The 17515-nt window shown below is 35.4% G+C and overlaps 1 protein-coding gene across 1 annotated transcript in view; it reads right to left on the bottom strand.

Annotated features, from left to right (window-relative positions):
* LOC140169167 (uncharacterized) overlaps positions 1-17515 on the bottom strand; it is a 97780-nt gene that overhangs the window by 68166 nt on the left and 12099 nt on the right. The window contains exon 6 of the mRNA XM_072192424.1: positions 16769-17458. Within this exon, the coding sequence (XP_072048525.1) occupies positions 16769-17458 (690 nt within the window). The remainder of the gene's footprint in view (positions 1-16768; positions 17459-17515) is intronic.

Below are 17515 nucleotides of genomic sequence, written 5' to 3'. Positions count from 1 at the left end.
AAGATTATGATGTAACAATTTGAAACAACTCATTTCTGAATATTATTTATATTAAAATACGCTTTTCCGATGAGAAAAAAAAGAACAAGAAAAGAAAACAAGAAAACAACAATTGAATATACTTAAAAAAAGACCACCAATGGGACTCGAACCACGTCGGTCAATAGTCAAAAGTTTATCAGTCTGAGGACTAATCCGTTACGCCACGCTGCCATTTCGCAATCGAAGTAACAAGTTTTATTCTTTTATAGTAGTCAGGTATCGGGGAAAGGGTAAACTTGTATAGTAGAAATGGCAAAGTGTATCACTTTACCATAATGACAAAATGGTCCAAAATCGAAATTTTTTGTTTTTGAGGCCGCATCTCATGAAGCGTCACGTTCGTTTACATTTGCTATACCAATTGAGAATGTTTTTATGCAAAAGGAATGACACCTTAATCTCTTATATGAAATTTGTTAACACTTTACCGTTTTGAATTGAAATAAATATATATGCGTATTTCTTTCAATTCAAAATGGTAAAGTGTTAACAAATTTCATATATGAAATCAATGTTTCATTCCTTTTGCATTAAAACATTCTCAATTGGTATAGCAAATGTAAACAAACGTGACGCTTCATGAGATGCGGCCTCAAAATCAAATAATGTCGATTTTGGACCATTTTATCATTATGGTAAAGTGATACACTTTGCCATTTCTACTGTACACGTTTACACTTTCTCCGATACCTGACTACTATAAAAGAACAAAACTTGTTACTTGATTGCGAAATGGCAGCGTGGCGTAACGGGTTAGTCCTCAGACTGATAACCTTTTGACTATTGACCGATGTGGTTCGAGTCCCATTGGTGGTCTTTTTTTTAAAAAGTATATTAAATTGTTGTTTTCTTGTTTTCTTTACTTTTCTTTTTTTTTCTCATCGCAAAAGCGTATTTTAATATAAATAATATTCAGAAATGAGTTGTTTATGCGTATTTATTTCAATTCAAATTGGTAAACTTAACTGTTAACAAATTTCATATATGAAACGAATGTTTCATTCCTTTTGCAATAAAACATTTTCAATTGGTATAGCAAATGTAAACGAACGTGACGCTTCGTGAGATGCGGCCTAAAAACATAAAATGTCGATTTTGGACCATTTTGTCATTATGGTAGACTGATACATTTTGCCGTTTCTACTATAGGGTGCTTGCATGGAAGATCATAAAGTTCAAACCATCCTAAAGACACGCTCCAGAGGACATGCAAATACACGGAGTACAATACCAATCACCTGTTTAACTGGTTTTCATCAAAGTAATTCTTTGTACTCCATGCATTAGCATATCTTATGGAGCGTGTCTGGAGGATGATTTGAACTCATGACCTTTCGTGCAAGCACTCTATACAAGTTTACACTTTCCCCGATACCTGACTACTATAAAAGAACAAAACTTGTTACTTCGATTGCGAAATGGCAGCGTGGCGTAGCGGATTAGTCATCAGACTGATAACCTTTTGACTATTGACCGATGTGAATGGTTCGAGTCCCAGTGGTGGTCTTTAAAAAAAAGTATATTGAATTGTGCTTTTTTTCTTGTTTTTTCTCATCGCAAAAGCGTGTTTTAATATAAACAATATTCAGAAATGGGTTGTTTCAAATTGTTACATCATAATCTTTCTGATTCGCTCGGATATGCCTATACTCAGCATACACAAGTTTTCCAGAAGACATTTATCTATGCCTATACTCAGCAAACACAAGTTTTAAAGAAAACATTTACATGTTGGGTTATATCATAAAGGGTACAAAATGTTTTAAGTTTTAATAACATTAAAAATATTTTGGAAACATGCTGCAAAACATTGTGATATTGTAAAAAATGTATTTGTAGTGTTTTTGAGTTACGAGACAAAAACGAAATTTGACTACAGTAGAGGGCATAATTACGAAACTTGTGTAATTTAGCGTAGGAGGTGTTTTCAGTGACCACTCCCTAAATATATTATGATTCAAAAGGATATTATCTACTCTCAAATCTGGTGCAATATGAATCTCATACAACATTCTGTTTTTGAGTTATGGACAAAAACGACATTTTAGAGCATTTTAGAGCCATGATTAAGAAACGTGAGTAATTTAGCATAGGGGTGTTTCCAATGACCACTCCCTAAATAAACCAAATTCTTTAGCAACAATTTTATTATGATTACAAAGCATATAATCCACTCTCAAATCGTGTGCAATTTGAAGCTCCTACGACATTCCGTTTTTGAGTTATGAGACAAAAACGAAATTTAGATGAAATATTTTGCATTCGGTAGAGACAATCAAGGAAAAAAGTCTTGGAACGCTTGCGTGTAAATAACGGAAAACTGTCACCCCCTCTCCCCGTGCAATGTTGAGAAATGCCAATGTCTTCAGCGGTTCCCCAATGTGTTCCAACATTGCTTGATGGGGAGAGGGAAGAAAATAAATCATTGTTGTAGATGTCATGTTTCTTCCCAAACACAATATAGGTCATTTCCATGAACATAATAAATTCTGCACGGAATTTCGACAAAGTGTGCCAAGCGTTCCAAGGACTTTTTTCGTTGATTGTAGTTCTAAATGGCTTCAAATAGCTTTTTTTCCAAAATAAGTAACAAAGTCAGTGATAAATGAAAGTTGCTGTTCAAATTGAAAAATAAGGGTTATTGGTGACAGAACAAATGGAAATTTAGGGGGTCGTCGGGTGACAGAAAATGTGTTCGTATCAAATTTGGGGTCTTTGGGTGACAGCGACGCTGAAAAGGGGGTCTTAACAGCCCTACATACGCGTCACCTCCAAAGTGGGAGTACCCCCGGCTGAGTACGTACCACTTTTAATAGCCCTACATTAAAGAGGAAGCCCCGCCAGAGTAGTTCTTCTGGGGTGAACCAAACTTGCCTGGTTATCAAATTAACCAGTGACAAAGTTATCTCTGAATTTGACAGGTGCTTATTGATGTTTTAAATGTCAAATTCAGAGATACCTTTGTCACTTATTAATTTGATAACCAGGCAGGTTTGGTTCACCCCAGAAGAACTGCTCTGGCGGGGCTTCCTCTTTACGCTCCTCCCATGTTCAAAAGTTGATACATTGCAAGTGTATTTCAGCTGTGATGAATGCCAATTGCTGGCGAATTCGCTACATTATGAGCACCATAATGTAAACATATGGAAAGCGCATTTTCTATCAAACTATTATTCTACACCATCTCCCGACACACCCCAATTAATATTTAGCCCGTGCGGTTTATGCAGACCCCTGTCAGACCAGTCTAGGAATTTTGCGAAAAAATATTCCATATTGAATGTGACTGTACACGATGAATAAGCCGTAAATGTCCCAAATTGTATTCTGAGTTACAGTGTAAAATGTGCATGAAGGTCGTATCAATTGGTACCTCAAGTTGGTGCGACAAATATCTGATTTTAATAGCGTTGGTCAAGCATCTTTTAAACCAATCAATAATCCTATTGCTGAAGAGGATAATAAGCTCTGGTCTTTGTTTGCTTTGCCTAAATCCTGTTCAAGTGGTGGATTACAAAGCATTGTATTTTGTCTAGGTATGTATATATAACCAATTATTAACAAGAAAGGACCTCGTTGACTTGGGGATGATTTGAAATGACCACCAATTATGACTGTTTGAAGTTATTACCGCAAAGTGGAAAAAGAGACACATGTAGAAACGAAAAAGCTCCAATTTTTTTGAAGGAGCAAAGTTCAACAAACCATAACCTCGCTTCTGGGTATCGTTTGAAGTCAAATGATATACCATTTTGAAGCTTATGATATATATATTCTAAACACGAAATAAAACAAAATTGACCGGGGAGGAATTTACGGCTCATTCGTCGTGTACAGTCACAAATGTCAAGTCTGTATCATCCATAGCCTATTTCAAGTATTGAAATCTCTCACATATTATTACGTTTATCTCATTTCCTATTCGCACCCAGATGGTGGTGGTGACGCACTACAGATATGTTTTAATGTTCCTACTTTGTTATAGTATTACAATCAAAGAAAGAAAGAAAGAAAGAAAGAAAGAAAAAAGAAAGAAAAAAAAAAAAGAAAGAAAAAAGAAAGAAAGGAAAAAAGAAAGAAAGAAAGAAAGAAAGAAAGAAAGAAAGAAAGAAAGAAAGAAAGAAAGAAAGAAAGAAAGAAAGAAAGAAAGAAAGAAAGAAAGAAAGAAGAAAAAAAGACTGAAATAACTTATCGTACATCATTTTTATATAGTTACAGGCACTAACCTGTCAGAAGACTTGCACGACTTGGAGAACAAATTGAGGAAGTTGAGTAAAAGTTTGTGAACCGCTTTCCTTCGAGTGCCATATCGTCTATGGGACCCCACTCCTGTGTAGGATGTCCAAAAGAGGATAAATCTGCATATCCTACGTCATCACTATAGAAGATGATTATGTTTGGTTTGGCTGGCCAAGGAATCTTTTCATCATTTGCATCAGCGTTGACGACGGTGGGAATGCAAGCAACCATACAAAGAAGGACAGTGGCTAGAATTTGATATACCATCATGTTTAGAGAACTCTTTATACCACATAAAAAACCTCGAATTGTTATGCGTCCGTGTCTAAGACGCTTTTATTTATACCTAATTATTTTGTGGTCACGTGGTTTGCAGCTGTATCAATGGATGTAATACGCATGCGTCCAATCTCATTTGAACCCATTTACCTCAATTACTGTTTTTGATGCCTTATTAGCAGTGAAAGAAGCACAAATGCGTGGGTAGTCAACAATATTGTCTACCTAGACCGCGCCAAATGTCCTTGAGTTTAAAAATATTACGTTTAGCCAACGGAGAAACACTTCATTGATAACCCAACCGATACCTATTGATGTATGTTACTCATAAAGAAAACATACTTTCAAACAATATTCTAAAGCGGGATCTAAAGTTTATATAAAAAGTACATATTCTGCAAAATATATCTTCTTATTGCCCACCAATCCTAAACTGATGTTATCATTACGTCTAGCAGTATGTGTGTCGAAGTCTGAGTTGTAGAGGTCGAATGTTCTATATGAATAGACATACAGGCTGAGTAAAAAAGAAGTAAACTCATGTTTGAGGGGCTGTAGAGATCTGTAAAGAAATCTGCTAAAAAAATAACTGTCATGGAAAGAGCAAATTATAAACGTCTAAATAAAAACAGGAATGGTTGCAATTGCTCACAGAAAACTTGAATGTAACCACCCATTTTTTTGTTGCTGCACACGGTTTCACTTCCCAAGTACCCCCGGTACCTATTATATTGATTGGTAAGGCGCGATATTCAAATGCAAATAACGTTACGTGGCAGGTGTGGTTTCGATCAAGAATTCCTACAGGTTAAAAGGTTCTTTCAATATGAATTTTACCTCATTGCACTACATTATAATGAAACGGGCCAAATGACAACATGACACCACAATTTACCGCACGGGAGCACATGTTTCTGTTGATGAACTATAATGAAACTAAGAGTCCTCCTGAAGTTCAGCGTCTTTTTCGTGTCGAATTTTCCACAACTAATCGGATTCTATGTAAGGGAGCAACATATAAGAATGTGAACAAGCTCAATGTGCATGGGACACTAAGGAACAGACAGCCGGAAGCTTCAGGCAGACCAAGAACTGCTAGATCACAGGTGAACACTGCTAGAGTTAGACATGCGTTACAGCAAGACCCAAAGATCAGCTCAAGACGCAATCCTTACCCAACATTCCCCAATCAAGCTTCTGCCAGATCGTTCGTAAAAACTTGAATTGGTATCCCTGCAAACTAGAGTGCCGTCATGGACGTCATTCGGAGTTTATATGCATTGAATATTAATTAAAAGCGAAAGTTGTTCATTTCAACAATAAATCCTGTTAGTATATTGATTCGTCAAAATAATTGAAATAGATGAAAATCAATCAGCCGTGTGCAGCTACAAAAATGGGTGGTTGTTTTCAAATGAGTATAACTTTAGTTTCTTGTGAGCAACTGCAACAAATCGTTTTTTATTTAGACGTATAGAGTTTGCTCTTTTCAATGATATTTTCATTTATAGCGAATTCCTTACATATCTCTAGTTACAGCGCCTCAATCACGAGTTCACTTCTTTTTGACTCAACCTGTAGTGTCTTCAAACAGACGTCACATGTTTGGTTTGATAATTGTGATAAAAACGCTTACATCCTATCCAGGGTAGCTGACGTTTGTTTTTGATTTTTCAGGGTTTCCCATATTCAGGGTGTCCCAAAATGTGCATTTCTATCCAATTTCAATTTGGTATTCCTCGCCAAAAACTATTAGTAACAACAGTCAAGTAGGTTTTCTAATCATTTGAGGTAAAATTTATGAAAACCATGACCGCTTAATGTGGAGCTTTATGGGGAAATTGGTGAATAAAACCCGGGATTTTTAAACAAAAATTCTTAAAATTTTAAATGTTAGTGTAATTAAAGTACTACAGGCTTAGTCTTTCACATGATATTTTAGTACACCATTGAGTCTTACAATCGTGCAAAAACTAGTCATTCGAGAACATGTAGGGCGTCGCTTTGAGCAAATCACACATTTATTGCTTTATAGAATCGGATAGCAACGTTTGCTCATTATTTTTTGTGGGACCTGAGAACACGTCAGACACCTCAAGTTGCATTCTAAATACAAGGAAAGTCCAACTGATATCAAATAATTAATTTTAGATTTTTTTTAAATTAGCGATATAATACAGCTCAGTTCAGTTCTTTATTGGCATGCACCACACATATATGTTTATTCAAAACACATATACACCGATACAAGGAAATAACGAAGTATGAAACATTACAACATTCAATTTACATAGTATATGACATTGAGATACATCAAATGTCTACTGTAACTCGTGATTCTAATGCACTTTTAACAAACTTTATAATTAGAGAAATAGTATCATAATCGTGAAATCCCAATCCTGAAATCCCATTAGTAGCAAAATATATCATTATCCGACATGTTGTACGATATATCATGTTATACATTTTTTTATTATAATTATTATTGAATTATTGCACGATACATACTCAAAATGAAGCCCTAACATCATATCTCACACATGCCCCCCCACCCCCCAAAAAAAACCCCCACATACACACCCCACACCCCATACGCCTACTCACCCACCAACATCCACTGATGCATGTATGGAACTGTGCTTCCCTTGAATCTTTTGGATTTCCACCTGTAAATCTTGACCTATTAGGAGGGTTTCTTAGAGTAATTAACGATGAATAATCAGTGGCAGGAAACTATCTGGAAAATTTTTATAGAAAACAAATATTCATGATTAAAATTATAGGCCCGAGGTGATCTGAAAACCATGACTATGCCCCTCATAGCAATCAATTTTGTATACTTTTTAATGGTTTCGTAGGACAGATGTTTCAAAGGAACAAATCATATATCAAAATGTTCAGAAGAGTTTGGAAAATCTTTTCTGCCATGTTGTCGAAATTTGTAACCCGTGCGTTCAATTTAAGGATTTTTGTAATTTTTACCTGAAAATGTTACATTTTAACTAGCTATTTCTTTAAAACTAAATGACGGAAAAACTTTTTATTTCGTGTGCAGAACACAGGACACGATTCATATCTATGATCAAAATCAAACACATTTTATTTTGTAATAAAGTAATTTTTAGATGATTTTTTTAACCTAAAAATTTCACAAAAATGTGCACAAAAATCATCAAAATAAATAAATTTAAAAGAAAACACATTTGCACCCATACGTGAAATCTATTGAATCCATCTGCCATGCGTTCTGCACACCAAATGACGTATCTACTCCATTTATTTTTAATGAAATGTTGTTAAAATGTGACATGTTTTGGTAAAAAAACTGACAAATATCCTTAAATAGCGTGACCGTTGCCATCAAAACGGAATAGAACGCTTGGAAACTTGACAACATGCCAGAAAAGATACTCCAAACTTTTCCGAACATTTTGATGCAAGTAATATTTGTCCATTTGAAACATCTGTCCAACGACGCGGAAATTGTATTGTACATTATCATGATTATTAAACTAACATACCCTGCAAAAATCAAGACTTCAGGTGCAGTAAGTATAAGTTTGTCAAAATCCAAGATTTTGAATAAAGCGCAGTGATTTATAGTGCGCTACGCACTGGCACAACTCCTAGACGCTGATCCACAAGCCTCAGCACACTTTACAGGTTGTCGCTGAAGACTACGACCCACATCATTCCATAAACCATTTAACAACAATTCAGGGACTTTGCTGCTACAAGAATGCACACCCTAGACATTCCACATATAACCTTTGCAACCAGGATCAGCTCCTCGAGTTTCGTACGAGACAATTAGCAGTAAGTTCCTTGTCCAGGTGAATTACAAGCTAACTCCATTTTTCCACGAGATTGTGCTAGGCACTGCCAGGGTTCGATCCCGCAACCTCTCACACCATAGTCGAACGCCTTATTGATTGAGCTAACTTGACAGCTTCATTTGATTATTACGATAGAAAAAATCGTCGAACGCGTACAAATGTACGGTATGTTCATACCACAGTACGTACATGGCGTGCGGGACGCTTAATTTCTTTCTGCAACCATATTGGGCCACAATATATCACTAACCGCATTGTCCGAGGCAAGGTTCATTATTGTTAGGGTCAGGGTCTTAAGGGTTATGGTTAGGGTTGTGGTCGTGGGGTTAGGGTTAGGGTTAGGGTCAGCGTTACGGTTACGGTTAGAGTTAGGGTTAGGGTTAGGGTTAATTATATATGTATTCATTGGAAATTATACTAGTCATAGTATATCGTATGTATGCACTTTTTCCGTAACCAATAAGTATTATAAACAAACAACTCTGGTTCAATTTTAATTTTTATTATTATTCTTAATATTATTATTATTATTATTATTATTAGTATTAGTATTAGTATTAGTATTATTATTATCATTATTATTATTATTATTATTATTATTATTATTATTATTATTATTATTATTATTATTATTAATATTATTATTACTATTATTATTATTATTATTATTATTATTATTATTATTATTATTATTATTATTATTATTATTATTATTTAGTAGTAGTAGTAGTAGTAGTAGTAGTAGTAGTAGTAGTAGTAGTAGTAGTAGTAGTAGTAGTAGTAATATTAGTATTATTATTATTATTATTAGTATTATTAGTATTATGTTGTAAGGTAAGAGGAAATATTAATGGCAATACAACTTTATTACAAGACAATTCATGAATTGAAATATATTGATATCAATGCGGAATATTACAATGCCTGAATGAAGTTCAGCTATAAATCAAGCCACCAAACATTTATTTAGCAAACCCTGTTGTGAATGTTCGCACCTGCTATGTGTTATATCAAATCGAAACGAATTGTTCAACATGATAATGACTCTAATGCCAATATTGGCATTGTACCAATGTTAGGTATATGTCAGAGACCCCTGCTGTATAATGAGCGACTTTCATGAAAATTATCAAAAGAGTGCCAAATAAAAATTCTATTGAAAGAGATGTGTTTTGAGACCTTTTTAAAAAACTGTGTAATGAGCTACAGGTTGAGTAAAAAAGAAGTAAACTCATGTCTGAGGCGCTGTTACCATGGTTACTAGAGATATGTAAGGAATCTGCTATAAATAAAAATATCATTGAAAAGAGCAAACTCTACACGTCTAAATGAAAAAAACCCGATTTGTCGCATTTGCTCACAACAAACTAAAGTTATACTCATTTGAAAACCACCACCCATTTTTGTAGCTGCACGCGTTTGATTGATTTTCATCCATTTTAATTTTTTGGACGAATCAACAAAGTACTAACAGGATTTATTGTTGAAATGACAACTTACGCTTTTAATTAATATTCAACAAACAATGCATATAAACTCCGAATGAAGTCCATGACGGTACTGTAGTTGGCAGGGATACCAATTAAAGTCTTTACGAACGATCCGGCAGAAGCTTGATTGGGGAATGTTGGGTAAGGATTGCGTCTTGAGCTGATCTTTGGGTCTTGCTGTAACGCATGTCTAATTCTAGCAGTGTTCAATTGTGTTCTAGCCGTTCGTGGTCTGCCTAAAGCTTCCGGCTGTCTTTCGTATCCCATGTTCCTTAGTGTCGCATGCACATTGAGCTTGTTCACATTCTTATATGCTGCTCCCTTACATAGAATCCGATTTAGTTGTGGAAAATTCGAGACGAAAAAGATGCTGAACTTTAGGACTCTTAGTTTCATGATACTTCTTCGACAGAAACCTGCGCTCCCGTGCGGTAAGTTGTGGTGTCCTGTTGTCATTTGGCCCGTTTTATTATAATGTAGTGCAATGAAGTAAAATTCATATTGAAAGAACCTTGTAGGAACATGTAGGAATTCTTGATCGAAACCACACCTGCCACGTAACAATATTTACATTGGAATATCGTGCCTTACCAATCAATATACCGTATTCGTCCGAGTATAGTCCCACGTTCGAGTATAGTCCCACCCCCATTTTTCGAAACATTTCAGAAATTGTAAATAAAATTTTTTTAAATTTTTTTTAAAGTTTTTTTTTCGGTTTTGGAGTGTCCTTGGACCTAGACCTAGATGCTAGGATCATTCATGGTTGACCTAAAAAAAATTTCAAGATGTTTTGTATTTTAATATGAAAATTGATAATTTGTATTCATGTCATACTCTATTAATGATTTCAAAATGCATTCAAATTCAATGCGTTTTGAAATCATTAATAGAGTATGACATGAATACAAATTATCAATTTTCATATTAGAAATACAAAACATCTTGAATTTTTGAATCTTGAATTTAGGTCAACCATGAATGATCCTAGTATCTAGGTCTAGGTCCAGGGACACTCCAAAACCGAAAAAAAAACTTTAAAAAACCAAAAAAAAACCACATTTTTTTACAATTTCTGAAATTTTGTTGTTGTTGAAATTCGAGTATGATCCCACCCCCAATTGTGAAAAATTTTCACATAAAAAACGGGTGGGACTATACTCGGACCAATACGGGTAATAGGTACTTGGGAAGTGAAACCGTGTGCAGCAACAAAAATGGGCGGTTTGTGATGTGATTGGTAATTTATTCCATAAAACTGTAGGTTATGGTTAATTGGGTGAACGGTGATACAAATAAAATAAGGAAGTACTTAAGTGTAGTGTATTTTTGGTGACACATTTAAAGATAGTCTGATTCGGGTAGATGCTGAGCAGAGAGCATGAATGTGAACCTTATTATTTAAATTGCCCGAGTTTTAAAATATTTCTTAAAACATATATTATACTGATGATACCAAACAAAATGCAGCTAAAAGTCTCATATAAATATTTCTATGCAGGGGCTTTTAAATAGCAATTTCGGCATCTTAATTGTATCATTCAAAATTCCAAAACTTTTTGAGACTTCTACAAGGTGGCACACATCATTAAGTCTAGGGTAGATGCAGGAGTGCCTTTTTAGCATGATTGTACATTATGTGACCAATAAGTGCACATACAAGTTAACTTTTACAGTCTTACAACATCATGATTATTCATTACATGTATTCCTAACTTTATTATGTGTATCATTTCAAAATTTAGATTAATGTCATTATTTTGACTAAACCATGCAGGTTATTAGATTTTAACACCTTGCTAAATAATTATAATTACGATTATAAAAATTCACTGAATTCCAAACCACAGACCCTAGGTCTGTGTCCAAACTTGATCACGATTACTAATGTGCATCAATCACAATTCTAACTAATATTCTTGACTTGGTTTGTAGCACTAATTAGCAATGGTAGCATCACACTCTATAACATTCAAGTTTGTTGTAATAAAAATTCGTATAATTTATAGAATTCAGTTCAAATCTTTAACTTCATTCACATGATGATAATAGCAGTCATTGAATTAGCTATGCCCTCAAAATGAACTGTAGACCGGCCATGGAATGAACTATGGACCGGTCACGTGCGTCCCAATCAAACTGCGCGATCACAACTTCCACGCACATCCATTCGGTATATATATAAAACAAATATTTACTGCTTAATTCGGAACATGGTTAAAATTATAGGCCCGCGGTGATCTCAAAACCGTTCTACGACCCTCGGTTGCGCCTCGGGTCATAGCATGGTTTTGAGATCGCCGCGGGCCTATAATTTTAACCATGCCTCGAATATAAAACAGTCAATATTTTTTTTATATAGACGAATCCAATTTCACGCATTCCTACACCTCAATGGAAGCCATAGCTGGGTCCCCGTTGGCTCCATCCCACCTAAAATATGAAATGAAGCGGCCTCAGCGGGGATTTTAAACTGCATTCCATCACAAAAGAATGATGAACGTTTATAACACAATACAATATAACATCGGAGGGGACCCAGTAATGGCCGAATAAATTCTGACCATCACTTGGCTCGTTGGATTCATCTATACCGAATGGAGGTACGTTGCAATTGCGCATGCGTAGACTCACGCCGGTCCATAGTTCGTTTCCATGACCGGTCCATAGTTCATTTTCAGGACATAGCTAATTCAATGACCGCACTTTTAACCAATCAGATGACAGGAATCTATTTTGAGGTATACAATTGCGTCTATTATGTGGGAGTAAATGTGGACAACAAACTGACAACAAACACTGTGCTAATATTACAGCAGCTTTTTTCAATACTATATCGCTGCAACTTCCGATAATGACCAATAGTGATTACACTAGAGTTCATGAATATGTCAAAAGTGAAACTAAAACAGAGCGTACTCACTGGATTGAGTACGCTCAAAAAGTGTGCATCACCTGTCTCTTGGTATTCTTTTAACATTACTAATGGCGCCGCCCAAGCACACTTGATGAATCTTCTAATTCAAATTGATTAATTCGATATTATTATCTTATATATTCGACATTATTCAAGAGGTCTAACCCTGTTCATGTTGTGAATATTAGCACCTGATATGTGTTAGATATCCACTTGAAACGCATTGTTCAACTTGATAATGACTATAATGTCAATATTGGCAGTGTACCAATGTCAGATATGCATGCCATCAAATACGTATTGCTTTGTTCGTTTGATGCCGATTAGATTTTGCGACAGGCTATTCATAAAAGTGGTACCATTGTTTCGAACAAAGGTATTCCGCCATTAAATTGGTCACTGATCTGGCATCATATTAACGCTCTACACAACAGGCGAGTATCAATAAGTGACCACAATACAGTCATGTGTAAGGGCAGTCACGTGTAAAGTGGTACCATTGTTCTCACGTATCCCAAATGTGTGCTTGTGTGGGTCTGAAGTCTATAAAGGGGGCATTAGCTGCCGATGTAATCATCTTTATCACCCAACTGACTTTAGGCGCTTCATGTAAATTCGCCACATGTTGTTCTTTGTTCTCAAAAATACAAAAAAATGACGTAGGCAATGAGCGTAGCAGGCTGACGATATGTACATAAGACCAACGCTCTGTTTATTGTTCTATTGTTTCCGATTAGAGCGCTGAAATATTGGAAAATGTTGCGAATCAATATTCATGAGAGTGTACATTGAACCTCTAGTTTTCGAAATTGGGTGACTTACGTTCGGCAGTTGCGAAATACATCTGACTGGGCGTTTTAATTATGTAACGCATAACGGCATTGATGTCATCGAATGGCTGCTTAGTGCTGTTATGTGTTTACTTTCTATAATAATTATTATAACATTTATTTATCATTCCTTTCTTTTCTTTCTCTGTACTTATTCTTTCTTAGACCTACACTAACTTTATCACTCATCGCTCTCATTCTCTCTCTTCCCTTCTTCCCATTTCTTTCTTTCTTCAAATCAGCATCAAAGGAACAAAGCATTACGTAATATATTGCCACTCCATGCTCTTTGCATAAGACCAATTCGCCAGTCATTTCGCAGTAAATAAAATAGCACCAGACTCTACGTCACTGATTGATCGTTATGCATTGATATGGTAATATGAACCCCATATTCAATATTAGCATTAACTATCGAGCCATATTTATTTTGTTACACCGACTACGAAGGGTTTAGATGGTTCCCCTGATTCTTTCGCGAATTTGTTTGAAAATGTGAGCAAGTTCTCAAATTGTTCCGGCTGCAATATTAATTTATCCAAATCAATGAAAAATATTCCCAGACCATGGTTCGATAATCCAACCACTGAAATTACTCATACTATTGTTTTTGATCGTATTGTAGAATCTTCTTAAAAATACAAAAGTTCCCAAGTATACTTATTCTGTTATGACTGAAACGTGTCTTCCTGAAAAGCGTATGAGTGATTGAAGTGAGTTGGTGGATAATCTTGAAGCAAGATGTGATTCTTGCGAGGATTGGGAAATAATTCACCTTAATAATTTTAAATGTTCTATTGACTCTCGTCTCCGTTCATTTTATTTCATGATTTTTCACAAAGCTATCGCCTTCAATAACTTTCTCTTTAAGATCAAAAGAAAGGATTCCCAAAATTGTTCCTTTTGTGATAAGATGTCTGAGACAAATGTTCATATCTTTTGTGACTGTGAAGTAGTTATACCAATTTGAGACGAGCTTATGTAATTGATATTGATTTTTCCTGTTCAAAATTTAATAAAATGTTTAGTGTCCATGGTGAAAAATTCCTTACCCATTTGTTCCTGTTTTTAAAAATATTATATTTATATTTGCAAATTTCAAAATTTTCCTCATAATATAATGAAAAACAAAAGAAATATATTTTTATTCTTTTTTAATTATTCTTATGTTTGACTTTGTTTTATTAGGGTTTGTATTGCTATTGCTTTTGTTTTTCATTGTATTATGAGGAAAAAATATTAGAAATGAAAACCTCATACTAAATTCCCCCTAAATCGTGACATAGCTGGTCAATGGCATACATTAATACAAAATAATAATATTGGCTACAAGCATCAAAGTAAATTAATACACGATGCAAACAATATGCATGAAATGATTATATCAATATGATCAGTACAATGAATAATGCTTTATAAATTAAAGACAGTAACATAAATTTTATATAATTTTCAACGAATGTAAGATTGTGATACAAGTGACCAATATGATCAATGTCAATAATTTGAAACTTGAGACATTCTATTTTTTAACAAGTTTTTATACCAATTAAGTATTAAAAAGGATGATATATGGAGGGCGGAGAGGCCAGTAAACTCAGAAGAGCTTTCAGCTTGAAAAATTAAATAATGTTCAAAATAAGATAACGATCTTGTTTTATGTACAAGGACAAGACGGGACGGACAAGAAATAGACGACAAAGGACAAGGAGTGAATGGAATGGAATAGGTAAGATGCCATGCCCATAGCTTCGTAGGAGTATCGGACTAACAATCAACACATTCAGAAAAATACAGTTTAAAAGTGAATATTATAGTGAGTAATCTGTCCTTTTGATTAAATATATTTATAATGTACTTGGCACTATCTACTATAATAGTAAACTATACATTGCGAATTAATATAAAATAATCTTAAAATAAAATGTGCATGTAAGGCGAGTTTATAATTGCCAAATTACTAAAACCTGAAGTTCAATATTTTTGGATGAAAGTTCTTTCAGTGGAAAGAAAATCAAATTACCTAAACAATACGGGGTCAATCATGTTTCTAGTGCATATACTTTTGAAGTTACAGACAAACATAGTGTCACCAAATTGCCCAAAATTGTGTGTGTGAAATTGTGACAGCTGACGCGCACATGTACAATGTACACTACTGTATATGACCCCAGATGACCTCCTATTCTTTAGAAAGCTGTTTTGGATGGTCTTGATTTACACACAAATTGCTTTGCGCTTTAACGAGTGTAGACTTGGTGGAACATCGATTGCACTATGTGATAGTTTATGAATCAAGTATTATGCCAGTACCAACGTAAGTCAACATCACTTAGGTATTGGTTGTCAAAATTAATTTTTAGTGATTTTTCCATTGAGCCCCACAGTAAAGCCATTTTTGGACCGTAGATGTACATTCCACTTCCCTATGGACGAATAGGGTGTGATGTGAGCCTGCCTATTCCTTACGATCCTTGATTGGTTAATAGCGCGTAAAAGGAAGGCCGATTTAGCTGGTGCCGATCGGAGAAAAGAAATAGCAGAAAATGGCAAAAAATTACCAAAACAAAGCAACTTTTCTAGGCATTGTTGACATGGTGCCTTCGGAAAAGAAAGTTTCCTACTATAAAGCCCTAACTTTTGAGATGGTATGTATGTTTCAAGATGCAAAATTAGAAATAAGGCGACCGGTTTTACCGCCGCATTCAGCAACTCATCATCACGACACACTTGTAAACAAACCATGCTCGAGTTTGATTGACAGACGACGTCAAACGCAAACTTGTCTTTTTTATCTCTTATTAATCTCTTATCAATTATAGCCGAAGTTAATTAACGCGTAGGGAGGATGGAGGAGTGAATGTATAGTTTGGTGCATGAAATATGGGCTTTAAACTGGCAGCGTAACCGGGGCACATTGCTTTTTTCAAGGGGAGGGGGGGGGGGTATACGGTATATAAAAATGAGGAGATTAGAAACAAAAAACTAAGAGCGGAGATGTGGCTTGACGTAAGCCCTAAAATTCGTCGTGATTAAGATCCTCATTCATTAACATTTTTTTAATTTCTTCGGATTTGAAACTTGGATTGCCAGGTTTGGGTATTGGACCTTCATAACTGTAGTTACACTCACAGTCTGGAAAGGACTCGGGAGTACAACATGGTATGACATCCTGAGATCGGCTATCTAATAAGCGAGGACCTAGGACCATGGTATCCAAAAAAATATCCAATTTGGACATCATTTCAACTAGAACAGCTTGGTGTTCGGGGAGAGCAGTATCCAAAGGATATGCTTCATTGGGATCTTTGTCAACATTGAACATCAGAGGAGGATCGTGATGACTAACACATTCTGGAGGGAATCTAGGATCAGGAGTACAATTCCCACAAATGGAATTTTTCCCTGATGGGAAACCTCCATCTCCACATCGTCCTGGTTCCGCGTGATGACCCTCCTTTGTCCAGGCTTTCTGGGTATGGAAATGGAACTTGTAGCTGCGATACCGTACAGTATATAAAGTGCTGTCGCAATAGAATACCAGAATACGAGGTTCGTTGCTTGTTACGTCAACGTCGTTGAATAAACTTTTCGTAGCTACGGGTTCCGGCTGGGGCCACCAGTTGAAGAGCGTTGAAGAAATATCTTGACCGTCCATTGGCCTATCATCAGGAACGGAACCGCCAACGATATTCATTAATGTTGGAAAGATGTCCGTCATACTGGTTAATTCATCACTGGTAGTTTTGGGTCTGATGTGACCTGGCCAGTGAAATATAGTAGGTACGCGAACACCACCTTCCCAGAATTGCATTTTTCCACCTGTAACATGTTAAGAAAATTCATGTATTCATTATGCATCATAGAGCTATCTAGGTT

Source organism: Amphiura filiformis, chromosome 14, assembly GCF_039555335.1.
Source record: "Amphiura filiformis chromosome 14, Afil_fr2py, whole genome shotgun sequence".
In the NCBI taxonomy this organism is placed as follows: domain Eukaryota; kingdom Metazoa; phylum Echinodermata; class Ophiuroidea; order Amphilepidida; family Amphiuridae; genus Amphiura; species Amphiura filiformis.
This window is presented reverse-complemented; position numbering and strand designations above follow the sequence as displayed.